A 16,305-nucleotide genomic window follows, 5' to 3' on the forward strand; every position below is an offset into this window, starting at 1 on the left:
GTTCTTGGTCTTTCCTGCCGACAAAGCCTAGATTTTGTGCCCGCTTTCGTGGTCAGGCTCCATTTTCCAAGGATGTGTCCTCAACCTACTTTGGGATTCCGCTTTCTGGTCCATTTTATGAATTATTCGGTTATCATCACCGGGTATTTGCCTACTTCTCCTTCCCTTTGTTTCCAGCCATTCTACATAAAGGTGGGGGGACACACCGGCACTCCTGGGGGGCCTCAGTCTGCCCCCTTCTCTGGCCTTCCCCCAAAGCTCAGTCACAGCTTCTTGGCCCCGCGTTTCTCCTCCCTTGGTCCGTTTTGTGAAAGACTGAGTCCTCCCTTCCTCCACCTTCATCCTTTCTTCCCTTTCCCTCCTGCTGTGCCCAGCTGGCTCTCATCTCTTCTTTGCCCCCTTTTGTCTTCTCTTTGCTCACCGCAACTACATCCAAACATCCCTCCTAACCCCCGTGAGTTTCCTTTCCCTCCATTTCTTTTAAAACAGCAAATCCCCCCTCAGCCCTCTCGCTGGGACTCCCGTGGGCCCCCCAGTGGTCACGGAGGGGAAATGTCTCCGCAGCGCACATTAGACGGAAGCAGCAGTCCTTCCTGTTTAATCCCTTCAGATGGGTCATTCTAGGTTTATTTTGACCACGTTTGTGTTTCCAAAGGTCCAATGGACTGCTTAGAAGTCCTTGATTATAGTAAACTCCATTTTCGTCCATAGAGGATTGTCTTGTTTTGTTACCCTGGTGGGAAGTCTTTCCTTGTATTTCAAGATCGTTGTGGCTATTAAATTGTACAGGGTCCTGATTATTCAGGAATGGAATTTGTTCTACTTTGTGGTATTTTCTCTTTGTCCTATAAGCCCTGCCAGTGGTCACCTCCACCTGTTGCGTCACCACTCCCCCATCGCGGCAGGTCTTGAAAAGGGTAAGGCAGGGTTGGAATAGATGAGTGTGCACAAAGACACTTGTGTGTGAGGGAGATTTAAGTGGAAAAGTCGATGCACAGAGACAGTCCCACTCTCTCAGCATTGGAAGCCTGGGTCCAGTGGCATGAAAAATCGTTACACCTGGAGACTTCCTCAGCTGCATTGGATGGCCGTGTTGTCTTTTGTGCTCCAACACGCCCAGAGCACTCCACAGTGCTTTGCTGTGTTGCCATCTCAGCCGTTGAACCTTCTTATTGGTTTCTTCCGTCTGTTCGGCTGAAGCAGTCTTCACATGCTGGGTGAGCAAAGCCCTGGTTCACCAGGGGTCTATGACCCGATGGCTACCCTCACAAGGTTTAGCCGGCCTGTCGAAGCTGTTGCCCAGGGTGTGGCTGCTGCTGCCTGCTAGCAGCTACTAGGAGCCACAAGTGAGAGCTGGGGGTCAGGTGAGGGTCAGATGCTGGAGAGCTGCCCTAGGAGGGCACGACAAGCCCTCCATACCAAGGGTGATACCCCTCCCTGAACACCCCGTACACCCCAAAGCCTTTATGGAGTGGCAAAATAACCCAAACTCTGCTCCTAAAAAGGACAGATTCAAGTCTCTCCAAGCCACAGCGCAGTGTGAGATCGGGAAGATGTAAGACCAATGGTGGGGAAAAAAAGGCAGAAGAAATCTAGCACTTTGCTGATACAAAAAACACAAACAATTTTTCAGTGCCCTCAAGACTGTCTATGGGCCATTAAAACCCACTACCACTCCCTTGCTATCCTCTGATGGTGACACTCTCATAAAAGATAAAAAAGTCATCAGCAACAGGTGGAAAGAACACTTCAGTCAGCTTCTCAACCGACCCTCTTCAGTCGTCCAAAGCGCCCTTGACCAGATCCCCCAAAACCGCACCATTGAACAACTTGACGTCCCTCCTTCAATAGAGAAAGTCCAAAAAGCCATTAAACAAATGAGTGCAGGCAAGGCATCCGGTAAAGACAGGATCCCAACCGAGGTGTACAAGGCCTTAAATGGAAAGGCGCTCCAGGCATTCCACATAGTGCTGACCAGCATATGGGAAGAGGAAGACATGCCCCCAGAACTCAGAGATGCCTCCATCATAGCCCTATACAAGAACAAAGGCTCACAAGTAGCCTGTGACAACTACAGAGGCATCTCACTACTCTCCACTGCTGGAAAGATGCTCACCCGTGTTATACTCAACAGACTCCTGTCATCTGTTTCAGAGCAGAACCTGCCTGAAACACAATGTGGCTTCCGACTAGATCGCAGCACCATCGACATGGTCTTCAAGGTGAGGCAAATGCAGGAAAAATGCCTCGAGCAGAACCTGAGTCTCTCCATTGTCTTCATAGACCTGACAAAGGCGTTCGACACAGTGAACAGGGATGCATTGTGGGTGATACTCAGCAAGCTCGGTTGCCCAGCAAAATTTGTCAAACTAATCCAGCTCTTTCATGTTGACATGACAGGGGAAGTCCTATCTGGTGGAGAGACTTCCGATCGCTTCAACATCTCCAATGCTGCGTCCTTGCTCCGGTACTATTCAACCTATTTTTCACCCAAGTATTATGACATGCTGTGATGGATCTAGACCTGGGCGTCTACATCAAAGACCCACTGCATGGCTCACTATTCGACCTTCGCCGCCTGACTGCAAAAACAAAGACAACAGAGAGACTCATCTTGGAAGCTCTCTTCGCAGATGACTGTGCTCTCATGGCCCACCAAGAAAATCATCTCCAAACCATGGTGGACAGGTTCTCTACAGCAACAAAACTGTTTGGCCTGACTATCAGCCTTACTTAGCAAAACAGAGGTGCTGTTCCAACCTGCACCAGGGAGGTCAACTAACCAGCTGTGCATTACAATTGACAGCACGCAGCTTTCCAACGTCAGCACTTTCAAGTACCTGGGCGGCACCATCGCCAACGACGGGTCCCTAGACCACGAGATTAATGCCAGGATCCAAAAGGCCAGCCAGGCACTGGGGCGGCTGCGCTCCAAAGTCCTCCAACACAGAGGTGTAAGCACTGCGACGAAGCTCAAAGTGTATAACACAGTGGTCCTCAGCTCGCTCCTGTACGGTTGTGAGACATGGACACTGTACCAGAAGCACATGAAACAGCTGGAGCAATTCCACCAACGCTCTCTCCGGTCAATCATGAGGATCTGATGGCAGGACCGAATCACCAACCAGGAAGTCCTCGACAGAGCCAACTCCACCAGCATCGAAGTCATGGTCCTCAAAACCCAGCTACGATGGTCTGGACACGTCATCCGCATGGACCCACAGCGAATACCAAGATAGGTATTCTATGGTGAGCTGTCAGCTGGACTCAGGAAACAAGGCCGACCAAAGAAAAGATTCAAGGATCAGCTAAAGTCAAACTTGAAGTGGGCTGGCATTACACCAAAACAACTAGAACTTGCTGCCTCTGACAGAAGCAGCTGGCAAACCCACATTAACCATGCCGCCACCACCTTTGAAGATGAACGACGTCGATGTCTTGCCACTGCGCGTGAATGCCGACACCAGGCCACAACCGCACCTCCCGTAACAACTGGCATCCCATGCCCTATGTGCCACAAACTCTGCGCCTCAGTCTTTGGACTTCAAAGCCACATGAGGGTACATCGATAGATGATAATGCACAAAGACAATAGTCATTCTCAGCTTCCGAGAGACTACTACTACTATAAGCCCTAGTTTTGCCTATAACTGTGATGGGGAACCTTTTAGAGATGGAATTCCGTCCCTCCCCCCAAGTGCCGTGCCCCTCCCCTGCACCTGCAAAGTGTGTCCTGCCTCTCCCATACCCCACACAGGAGTGGGAAAAAGGGCTCCCACTGGGCTGATGGGCAGAGGGGTGGGGGATGTGAAAAAATGTCCTCAGTAGTGAAGAGAAGGGGAAGGGAGTAGCCCCAGTGCTCTGCTCCCCTCCAGCTCTGCCTCCTGTGAGTCGCCCAACTTACCCACTTTGTGCTTCCATTGCTTGCAAGGCAGAGGGGTCAGGGGAAGTGAAAAATGTCATTAGGCACAATGGAGAAAGGCAGGGGAGCAGCTCCATGCAAATCCCTCTGCCTGAGCTGGGGGGTGGGGGTGGGGCACATGCCCATAGATAAAGTTCTATGTACCTGTGCCATAGGTTTGCCATCGCTAGCCTATAATGTTCCTGGGAGTGTTTGTGTCTTTCAGGAGGTGACCCACCTGTTTTCAATTTCTGCTTTGCCCTCTAGTTCTAAGAGATCTGGGCACTTTCATTTTTTGAAATAAGCTATCTAGGCGGGGTGGGGGGTGTGAGCTATGGCTCTTGTACATGAAGAAAATCATTTAATAGTGTTAAATTATCTTTGATCTGGTTTTCAGATCATTTATTTTTGCTGTTAAGATACATTTTCTTCTATTTTTTCCAGTCTTTCTGTTTTAATATTGTCTTATATTTTCAGGGAGCTTTTTCCCTAAGGGAAATTTTTGTTTTCAATTTTTTCTTTTCCCCCCAAACCCTTACCTTGTCTTAGAATCAATATTAAATATTGGTTCTAAGGCAAAAAAGTGTCTGTAGTCACACAGCTAGGAAGTGTCTGAGATCAGATTTGAATTCATGTCCTCCTGACCCCAGGCCTCATGCTCTATCTGCTATGTTACATAGCTGCCCCGCCTCTCCTTTTTTCCAGCATTTTCCCTTTTACTCTCCATTTATAAAAACACTTTTAACCCATAAAAAAATTATTACTTCATCTCCACCAAGAAATATAGTTGAAATTACACACAAGCTGTATTTTCCTTTGAGGTTTTGCTTCAGACCTCTTGGACTTATTCTTCTGGGTTTGTGTCTTGACAATTGCCATCACCATAATTGCTCTTTCTGGTGGGATAAGAATCCCTTGTTTCTAGCCTGCTTCTTGACTTCTGTAAAAATTAAAATTAAATATTAATAATAAAAAATATTTTTGGAGGTTTATTAAATGATCATTAGAAATCAAGGAATAAAGAGGATACAAAATAAAAACCACGTGCCCATGGCTGATTAGCCATTTCAAAATCTCCACCTTACCATGCCACCATGATTGCTGCATCATGCCAAAGAGGAGACAGAGCCTCAATGCCCACTCACTTTATTCTCTGTCTATAAGAAGTACATAATGACAGGAAGTTAGTGGGCTCTCGGGATATGTAGTTCTTTTTTTAGGGTAACAGATTTTCACTTCCTGCCTTTCCACTTCTGGAGGGAATGTCCAGGCCATCCCCTTGGGTCCCGATCCCATTTTCTTGGGGCTAAATGGGGAGGCCTGGGGACCTTCCAAGCTTGCATTGCTCACTGCTTCTGAACCCCGGGGGCCAGCTTGTTCAGTGGCGGCCTTAGTTTTGTCATTCTGTCACAGGCTTAGGACTGGACCAGAACACACACGCTCAGACACAGACACATGTGTTCTTCCACCCTTTACTCATTCTGGAATGACAGCCCAGGTGGCCTCGTTGGTCTGTTCTGTAGAGGTCAGGCATGTCCAGGGCCACTTCTCGCCCTCTCTCAGCCTCATGCTGGAGTGCCTGGCCCAGCCATTCCTGATGAGCCACCCTTCTCTACCTCTACATGTGCAGAGCTGTCTGTCCTGCTAACCTGGGCTGGAAAATAAATTTCTGTGACTGGGGAGAACCTCCCAGGCAAGACTGTCTCCATTTTCTAGATCCTTCTCGGGAAGAGATGGGTTCTTCCTGCTCCACAGTCATCTTGGCTCCCCCTTCCAGAAGCTCAAATGACAAGAATTCACTTTTATGAACTTGCTCCCTTTTCAGCTAATCTTCTGAACCAAATATTTCTACACCGCCAGTCATTATCTTTATTCTGGAACTGGGTGCACAGCCCAGGTCCTAGAGAAGGTTGTGTGGGTTGGGTTTAGTGTAAGACCACCATGAACAGGTTCACATCTAAATGTCTATCTGCTTTTAAAGCTCACTACAAACCTGGAAATTTTTCATAATGTGAATTTTAGATTTACTCCACCCTGCTTAGTCTAGCAATCAGGAATGTATACACCCCTACTTAAGAAATGCGTTGAGAAGGATGGCCTGACAGACATGTGCTAGCAAGTGACAAATAAGAAATAACTGACAGACCCCCTGGGCAGTCCTAAGTCAAGCTTAAGCTAACATTGCTACATGTGAGACACAGGAAGTGATGTAAAAAAACGGTCTATATATTTCGTGTCACACTCTCTCTGAGCTCTTTTTGCAGAGAGATGGCTCTGGCTTTTTTTGGGGGCGGCAGAGGCGTTTTGGCGGGGCTGCAGCTATTGTCTATGTTTGGCGGTGAGCATCCTTGATGCGGTGACTGGGAGAAGCTCAGTAGCATGGATTAGTTGTCATCTTCCCTGAGCTCTCTCGAGGGTTAAGCTGATTCCCTTTTCCTTTACCTTTCCAAAAACACTATTCTCTTAGAAGCGGAGTTAGTTTTAATCTTCTGAGGAGGCCTCGTGCCCGAGTTCTCTGTACCTCCCTTGGCTTAGGCTAGGCCAGAGAAATCTTATACCCCTTTCCTTCTCTCTTCTTCTTAATGCCTTCCCTCTATATTAATTAAACCACCATAAATTTCCTAAACTGTCTTGAGTAATTTTATTGGGATTGAATTAAATATCTGGCAACCAATTTTTTATATTTCAGTCAAAACCCCCTAAATTTACCCCTTACAATATAGGGCTTTTTACAAATTGGGCCTTCACTGGCCCTTGTATTTAGGAAGGTACCCTTTAAAACATTTTTCATGGTGTCCCAGTAAACGCCGAGACAAAAATGTTGTGGGTAAAATGAAGCTTAAATTTGGAAAATAGTTTCCAACCCCTGCTGGTGGGTCAGTTTGCCTCGAATCCCTCCCAATCCTCCAGGGAGCCAGCAAACTGATTGCCTAAAGTGAAGTGCAAATCGAAACCAGCAGCAATGTCTCCTTTGTGGTTCAAAGCCCTTAAAGCCTCCTCCTGCCTTCCAGCTCCTTCTGCCTAACTCTCCGGCGGATCCTCTCCATTTCTCAGCCCAACATCTCCCCTGGCTGTTGTCCATGCCGAGGATGCTGTCCCTCCTCATGTCCCCCTACGAGCTTCCAGCTAAAAGCCCGTATTGAAGAGGACATTCCTTCTGCGTTATTTCCAGTTCAGTTTGCCTGCTTGTCTCCCCCATTTGACAGGGCAGGGCCTGGCCCTTCTCGCCTCCCAGGAGCTTAGCACAGCGCCTGGTAGATAGGAGGGGCCTAACGTTCACTGTCTGCCTTCTTCCTGCAGTATTCTCTCTCCAAGCGATCACTGAGTTGTATGTGTGGGACACAACAGTGAACGCTACCACAAGCTCACTGGGCGCAGGGACTCTTTAATAAGCACACAGACAACAGGCAAGGAGAGAGCCAGAAAAAGGAAGAGCATCATGAGTGGAAAAGGTTGTTTTCAGATAAGGCATCCCGAGAAAAGGACGACCTGGTGAAGGCTTGCATGGTGAGAATGGTTTCGAGGATGGGCAGAAAGGGAGAACAACCTACATTCGGAGCCCTCCCACCGGGAGGATGAGCCAAGGGAATACGCCAGTACCACTAGCTCTTGTTTCTTAAGTCAAAGAACTTACTTCTACAGATTTTATTCACACTAAATTACACAAAAAGCATATCAATTCATTTTAATCAAAATAACTTCATCATGTTACATCTGTTATAAAATAACTGTACAATCCATAGAAAATGCACTCCCATTTCATGAAATTCAGTCATCATCTTCCTCTTCTTCATCGCTAATCACATACTTCTTGTGTTTTTTATTAGCTTTATCATCATCCTCTGCTTTCCTTTTTCCAGAAGTTTCCCCTTCCTAAAGAGACACAAATAAAATAAAATAAATTTAAACCTAAATTATGAACTGAGTTATTTAAAAAAATTTTTTTAAACCCTCACCTTCCATCTTAGAATCAATATTGTGTATTGGTTCCAAGGCAGAAGAGTGGTTAAGGGCTAGGCAGTGAGGGTCAAGTGACTTGCCCAGGGTCACACAGCTGGGAAGTGTGAGGCCAGAATTGACCTCAGGACCTCCCATCTCTGGGCCTGACTCTCAATCCACTGAGCTACCCAGCTGCTCCATGAACCAACTTATTGCCGGTGAATGCACCCTTTGTTGTTTTGTCCCAAAGTCAGAATTTCATCAGTTTGAGGAACTTCCCATTGTGACTCCTCTGTGATGTAGACTGGCAGCTCAGCTCCTCCATGGTTTATAACTCATACTTGCCTGGCACACAGAGATTAAGTGGCTTGCTGGTCTTCTGGGTACAAGGCTGAGTTTCAATCAATCAAATGAAAGTTTTGTTTTACCTCTTAAACTAATTTTTTACGAGCACATACTCTGAGAAATTATAACCAAGTTTGCTCCAAAGAACACATACTAAGTCAGGCACTCCATTCCTTTTGCAAAGATGGGAGGATGTAGAACTCTGCAGATGTTACTTTTTTAAAATTATTTTTGGCAATGTTTTTTCTTTAAAAAAATAAATCCTTGTTATGAGCATGGACAATTCTGGTTAATGTGAAAACAATGCATAAAAATGAAAGACTGAAATTATTTTTCAAAGGGCATAATGTTCCCCCAACCACCAAAAAATGAAAAAAGGTCAATGGCAATTTGGAAAATCTTCACATGGAGAAGCAGTAAAAGTACTTTTGACAGTTAATTACAAATTATAAAGATTTCAAAGGCAAATAGAGAACTACCAGATTAAAACACATTGTCTATGTTTCCTTAACATTTTTGTTTGTTTTTTGGAATTTGAGATATTGAATCCTTTCTATTATTCAGTTTACAGAATTTTAAAAAGATTTTTGGACATTATTGATCAATGGCTTCATTGCATAGATTTTTAAAGCTACAACAAGGCAGTATGTTTGGGGCTATGGGAAGAACAAGTTCATGTCTAATAATGTTTCATTCGGAGCCAAACCTAGAACAGAGAGAAAAGGAGAGGGAGAGGGAGAGGGAGAGGGAGAGGGAGAGGGAGAGGGAGAGGGAGAGGGAGAGGGAGAGGTAGAGGGAGAGGGAGAGGGTGAGGGTGAGGGTGAGGGAGAGGGAGAGGGAGAGGGAGAGGGAGAGTGAGAGGGAGGGAGAGGGAGAGGGAGAGGGAGAGGGAGAGGGAGAGGGAGAGGGAGAGGGAGAGGGAGAGGGGGGAGGGAGAGGGAGGGAGAGGGAGAAAGAGTGTGTGTGTGTGTGTGTGTTCTTCTCTTTGTATGTGTTATTATAGTGATCTTTTCATGTTTAGGTAGACAGACTGTGATGCACATGTAATAAAACACATTTCACAACTATAATATAACAATAGAGATGGAACTGGTGATTTCCTTGATATAAGGGAGTCTCAGAAAAGGAAATTCCTTCTACATGCAGATTTGCATATTGTTTGCATCTTCTCTGTAACTTAATCCTAATGAACTGCCTAGACTTTCAGCATATGAACACTCAAAGGTTAAGTAAATTGCTTACAGAGTAGGGACTTGAACTCAGGTCTTCATATCTTTAAAGCATACTCTATATTCACTATTTCATGTTTCCTTTCAAAACTTAACTATATAAATGCAACAAAATGACCAGCGATATTGCTCACTACACATTCATCTAAATTATAGCGTATTTTCAGTGAGCATTGTTTTCATTTTAAAGTATGAATATGCTAATACTTCCACATTCTTATTTGTTTCTTTTTAACCCTTACCTTCCATGCCTTAGAATCAATACTCTATATTAGTCTCAAGGCAGAAGAGTAAGAGGGAAGGAGCCAACATGGTGATTAGTAGCAGCAAAATCTGGAACCGTTCTGAGAGTCTTCTCAAACTAGGGCCGAAAAGCCATTAAGGGCTGGGCAATGGAGGTCAAATGACTTGCCCAGGGTCACACAGGAAGTTTCTGGGTCCAGATTCCAACCCAGGACCTCCCATCTCCAGGCCTAACTCTCAATCCATTGAGCCACTTAGCTGGCTTCCCTTTATTTGTGTTCTTATCGATTTAGCTTCATCAATGCAAATAGCACAACCACACATTACCACCTTGTGTGAATCATGCCTCCCATAAATACTAACAAGGGGTCCACATAACAAGCAGAGCAAGGGGTGTGCAGTCCTTTGGTGCCTTTCCCCTTCTGCTCTAATTCTAAACTTAAATTTTAATTCAACAAACTTCCAACCACCTATGCATAAGGCACTGGGCTAGAGACCCTGCAATGACAATGATGAAATAGCCCAAATAATATGAAACCCTCAAAATAGCAGGTTGTCCCTCTAGTTGCCCGTACAGAAGGTGGGACAGACTCAATTACAGGAGAGGAGCGGGAGAGGCCGGTCCCTCAGGATCAATGCTTTGTTTGTACTTCACCACACCTAGTTAAGTCTAAATCATAAAGCTGAAACCTTGTCCAGAACCAAGTTCAAAGGAAGTAATTACCACCAAAGGCCCTCCTCCCTCTTACGGTAGGTCCCTTTACAAGACCTGCGATTTAAGACAACCTTAGTTAGGTTGGGCAGCAAAAAATGGCGGCAGGCCAGGCGTGGGGCTGAGACTGGGGCAGCCGGAGGCAACAATATACAGTCAAGCGAGACCTTTGTTCCACTCTAATGCTGAACATGGCAGGACCACAGACTAATCTAGTCACTGCAGCGCCCTAAGCCTCCTCAGACCTAATGTGCCTGAATGGCGCTTCTAAGTTCTAACATGCTGAACCTTGTACTTGGATTTCTTATTAAGAGCGAGGGCGGTCAGACGCCTGGGCCAGAGGCAGGAGGAGAAAGGGCTGCAATGCCAGGCGCTAGAGTCCCAGATAAGCAGAACCAATCACTTGACCAGTGTGGCCTTTGGTTTTTCCACTTATGCAATGAAGGGGCTGGCCTAGATCTTCTCTAATTACCCTCCAGCTCTAGACATTCACATCTGCAGTTGATTCTAAGAGTATTGGTCCAACTAACAGACTAAAAAGTTAGAAGAAAAAAAATGTCTCTTGCATATACTTCTTTTTTTTTTTAACCCTTACCTTCCCTCTTGGAGTCAATACTGTGTATTGGCTCCAAGGCAGAAGAGTGGTAAGGGCTAGGCAATGGGGGTCAAGTGACTTGCCCAGGGTCACACAGCTAGGAAGTGGCTGAGGCCGGATTTGAACCTAGGACCTCCCGTCTCTAGGCCTGGTTCTCAATCCACTGAGCTACCCAGCTGCCCCCTCTTGCATATACTTCTGAAAAGAAAAATGTATTACAGGCATACCCCATTTCCTTATTTTATATAGAGGCACACCCCAAATTCCCAAGGGGCAGTTAACATATTAAAGAGAGCTACTTTCTGACTGACCCAAAGTCCAACAATAAATGCTTAATATGGGATTACTAAAACCTTCCTTTTAGCTCTCTTTCCCTACCCCCAAAGATAAGGTTTTTAAGGAACCGACTCCCATACATCCCTTTCTGTGAAGAGGGGAAAAGGATAAGAATATTTTTATGCTGTCCAGTGGCTTCATGACACCTTCCTGCACCTTCCTCTATTCCCAAGCTTGTCACCCTTTAGCCTCTTCCCTCTTTGGTGCGCCAGTCAGGTATACTTTCTAAGCCACCCCTCCAGCCAAGTAAGAGACGGTCCAAGGTATGTCCAACAACTATTTTATGAATAATCGCCACCATCAGAATGACTACAAAGCAAGGATTCAAGTGGCTCAAGGCAGGGTTTTGATATTAAGTCATTAAGAAGTCCCGCTCTTCTATTCCTGCATCCTTATGATCAGAGAACAAACACCTGTCCTTTAGGGTTTTGTTGAATATTTTTGGATACCAGTGAAGTCTGGCTTTACTGCCAAGTGTGAGGCAAGTGGGACCAATCCCAGGGGGAGCGAGGACTCTGAACCCTGGCCTAGAGGACGGGACGTGCCACACCACAGGAGGGCCCGTCCTGAATGTGAATCTACATCAAGGAGTCTACCATGAATTCTGTCGTTTGTCTCCTAGCACCATTACTGTTCTTCTGGTAGAAGCAGGGATTCCTCACAGATTGCCAGGAAGAGTAAGAGACTGGTTGGAGAAGAGATGGGCGTCTTCTCATACTTGGTCCTCTGAGTCTCTACAGAGTACACCTTAGGCTTCTGCCAGGAGAATGAGGAAGCTAAGTGGCCCTAGAGATAGAATGCTGGATCTGGATTCAGGAAAACTTAAGTCTAAATTCCACTTCAGATACTTATTAGCTGTGTGGCACTGGGTAAGTCACTTAACTGTAGCCTGGCTCAGTTTCTTCATCTGTAAAGTGGGGATAATAACAGCACCTACCTTTTGGGGTTGTTGTGAGGATAAAATGAGATCTACGTAAAGTGTTTTGCAAACTTTACTATATATATGTATGTATATGCTGGAATGGCAAATCACAGAGGGAAGAAACTAAGGGGTGACAAGCTTGGGAATAGAGGAAGGTGTAGGAAGGTGTGATGAAGCCATTGGACAACATAAAAATATTAGAATTATTAATGATATCATTGCAAAACAACTTGAGATGGGGCAATAGCATATTTTGTTATCAGCATCAATACTTGAGAATCTTCCTACTTGGATCCTCATACTGTTAAGAGGCTCCTGATGATGGAAATGTGTGAAATGAAGTGAAGGCAAAGGAGGATGAGAATAGGCTGTTCATTCATATAGTCAGTCAAAGTTCTGAAAACCCACTGTAGAGGCAAGATCCACCTAAGCCTCAGTGAGATCCTCTGGGGTTTGTCCTAGAATCTTTCAACACTTGCCATCCATGAACACAAGCAACTGCTTAGGGTGTTTTAGGCAAGAGGGAGGCAGCCTGAGTAACAAGAACTGTGAACCAAACCCAGGAAGGATCAGTTGTTAGCTTTTTCCACCTTAAACTTCCCCTTTCCTGAGCATCTCCAGAGGAAGATTCCTTTCACAGTTTCCTCATCCCTGTTTCCTCATCCCTTTTCTACCTGCTGAGATATCACAACCTAAATTATTCTCTCAAAACTGTAGGCTTTTAAGGATCAGGACAACTCCAAGAGACTCATGACCAAAGAAAGGATATCCAACTCCATAGAGGGAACAGATGGAGTCTAAATGAAAACTGACTCACACCATATTTTATTTCCACCATGAAATTGTGTCTAGTATAAGCAATGTGTTTTCTTTCACAACATGGCAAACATGGAAAAATAGATTTTATGATAATAGATCTACAACCTTTATTACCTGCTTTCCAGGGAAGGGGAGAGGAGTGGATGGGAGAGAAACAACAAGGATTACAAAATATCAGAAACCAAATATTAAGAAATTGTACTGACATGTAATCTGGAAAAAAAAATTCATTAAAAAAAATGTAGGCTTTCTTACAATGTCCCCCACTGTAATAATCATCTACCATCTAGGACAAACAACCATCTACCATCTAGGACAAGAGAAGAATCAAGAATTTCTGTGGATAGAGACTATGTTAACTCTGCTGAACTAGGTTTCAGTTCAGTTTCAATCTGCTCTACGAGGGAAACAGCTCTGCCTCCTAATCGAAAGTAGAAAGTTACAGTGAGATATTAGGTAGAAAAACACATTTTTAGATAGATATAAATCTATCAACAGGTCTATGTTGAGAGAAATCTGTAACTTGGCTATTACACACACAGCTTGTTCTCTAAGACACGCCTCAGTGTAGTCAAGCAGTTGTATTTTCATGTGTCTGACTGCTTGTATAGCAAACACTGCAGGGAGGGACACAACAGACAAAGGGGAAGCTGAAAAGTCACGAATCTTGGGGTCCAATCACTAAAAAAAGAAATCCTTCCCAATTTCTCACTTGGTGACAGTAAAAAGCTACCTGCCAGGTGGCCTCCTGTTTGTGTACTGGCCTGGATGATGCAAAACGGAGGTGGGGGGTGGGGGGGGTGGGGACTGTGGCTGGCAATCTGAGTCTTGCCATGTGACTCACTTTCCACCTGCCACTGTTTCCTCTTGACTAGGAGGGATAAGAACCATCTCTAAACTGGTAAAAAGGCATTTTAATTTAATTTTGGGTAAAGGTTATTTTCTAAAACCTTATATTCTTTACAGACTATTATTTACTTTCAAAAGCTTTTAAATGTTCAAACGGAGATGTCCTTATAGTGCTAAAATTCCACAAAAATCTCTAAAAGGTTTCTGGCACATGAAACCTTAAATCAGAGTCTTGGCATGTTAATTCTGAAAAGAATGCCAGTACTTGGTCTAGGCACAACCTGTTCTGAAAAACATTATGGGAGCAAGGACAGGACCACAAAGGCAGTCAGGCTCACATGGATGCCACTCATGCAGAAGTTAACCCTAGAAAGCCCAGCAACAGTCAGTCCTGATCCCTCTGTTCTGAGTCAGTCACTGGCTGGCGCTGCTGGTTTGCCCCCCTTGTGACTGGTTCCTTACAGCTCACAGCAACCTTTGCAAAGAGCCACACATTCATAGAAGCTCAACTGTCCAATGGAAAACCTTTCTTACCAATGGTTTCATTTCATTTCTTACTCTGGTGGCTTCAAGTTGGACTCCAAGGGAGCTTGTTGAACTTTTTCAAAAGCCCCCACCGGAAGCATACATGCTAACAAAATTCACAGAGTAGCACTGACAGCAGTACAGTTGCTAAGGTGAACGTGATCTTGTTCAAGAAAATATGGCTACAAAATGCAGGTACCTACAAAATAAAGGCCCTTAAATTTGAGTGGAAAAAGAATGACTTAATGACTCAAGCCATTTCCCTTAAATCCTTATTTTGGCTTACAAAAAAAACAACAACACAATAAAATGACCAGTTGGTGATTTTTCATGTCCTAGGAATAAGGCGGTCTAGCTACAAACTACCTTTCCATTTTAATTCACAGAATTGCCTGCTGTCAACCAAATAGCATCTGTCTATTTGATAAGGGCCCTGTTTGCCAACTGTTCAGCATACTGTAAATGTGCCATTAGGATACTTCCTCATCCTGATGAAAAACAAATCTGTTCCAAGCCAATCCATCAATTTCTGCCAAGATGTCACTTCTTAGTTCTTTGGAAACATTGCATTATACAATTCATACTCTAAAAACAGACAGGCTGTGGAAATTTTACACCATGAAGGAAATTTCTCAAAACACATTTAATTGAGAGGCAAGCTGTTCACAACATTTCCCAATTAATAACAATGGAAAAGAAAGATGGGAGCATGAACTGGGTAAACTAAAAAGGCACATTTAATATATGTGTATTAGAACAACATCTACATCTCTGTGCTGTAGGAAAAAACAACAAACACTGACACAACATTCTGTCTACAGTTTAAAAACATTTTCACATACATTATCTCATGTGATTCTGATCATAATCTTATGGGGTAAGACTATTATTGTCCCCACTTTACAGAAGAGTATATTAAGTTCAGATTGATTATGTGATTCATGCTAGAACTTGAAACCAAGCCCTTGGACTTCTAGTTCAATGCTTTCCCCTTCCTATCATGCCAACTGCTCCAAACCTGCTTCATCTCAAATGAGATAATTCCTGTAAAAAAGGGCTTAGCACAGTGCCTGGCACACAGCAAGTGTTACAGAATGCTTCCCTTCCTATATCAACTATTGGCCCATGTGTATTCAACTAGAATTGTAAGTCACCAAAACTGACAGAGGAAACATGCCTGGAAATTACCTAAAATTCATGTGGCAATACTCTCCAACCATTCAAAAGTGCCTGGAATGCAGTAGAAAGAATTTAGGAAATAAAAGAATACCTTGGTGCTATTCCTTTTACAGTCACATGACAAGGTGACACTTTTACTCCTGTGCTATGAGTAGAAGACATGCAGTACCTGAATTTCTAGCTCTATATATTACTTCTCCTGGCAGCCACAGCCTATTAGCTTTAATCCAAAAAATAAAAGGACATTTCTCACAGCATCTGCCCCTCTGTCCAGCAGCCCAATGGGAGTGCTTCCTCCCTCCCATCTGGGGTAAGATGGGGGCTCACATGTGGCCTGATGGTGCAGTTTGTGTACTCAGTCCCTAAAAGATTCACCATCATTGGGCTAGGCAAGTAAAGTGACTTGCCCAGGGTCACACAGCTAGGAAGTATCTAAGTCAGATTTGAACCTAAGACTTCCCGTCTCTAGGCTGGCTCTCTGTCCACTGAACCATCTCAGCTGTCCCAAAACAGAAAATCCTTTACTTGGAAACATTCTCTGATTTGTGGTGATACTAAGGTACCTGAGGTACAAGGAAAAGTTAAAAGATTTGTCCATGGCCACAGAGTTGTTGTGATGACAAAACCTCTAGCCACACTGTTGCCTCTTAATTCTAATATTACTCCAGAATAAAGTCTCAACCACCACTACCTACAAAGGAAAAAAGTTAC

At 44.5% G+C, this 16,305-nt stretch overlaps 1 protein-coding gene across 1 annotated transcript in view; it reads right to left on the reverse strand.

The window, feature by feature from the left end:
* Nucleotides 1–7,510: 7,510 nt before the first annotated feature.
* The window catches only part of LEO1 (LEO1 homolog, Paf1/RNA polymerase II complex component), a 107,127-nt gene continuing 98,332 nt past the window's right edge, over nt 7,511–16,305 (reverse strand). Inside the window, exon 13 of the mRNA XM_007479961.3 lies at nt 7,511–7,774. Within this exon, the coding sequence (XP_007480023.2) occupies nt 7,670–7,774 (105 nt within the window). The 3' untranslated portion in view covers nt 7,511–7,669. The remainder of the gene's footprint in view (nt 7,775–16,305) is intronic.

Source organism: Monodelphis domestica, chromosome 1 (assembly GCF_027887165.1).
Source record: "Monodelphis domestica isolate mMonDom1 chromosome 1, mMonDom1.pri, whole genome shotgun sequence".
NCBI classification, from domain to species: domain Eukaryota; kingdom Metazoa; phylum Chordata; class Mammalia; order Didelphimorphia; family Didelphidae; genus Monodelphis; species Monodelphis domestica.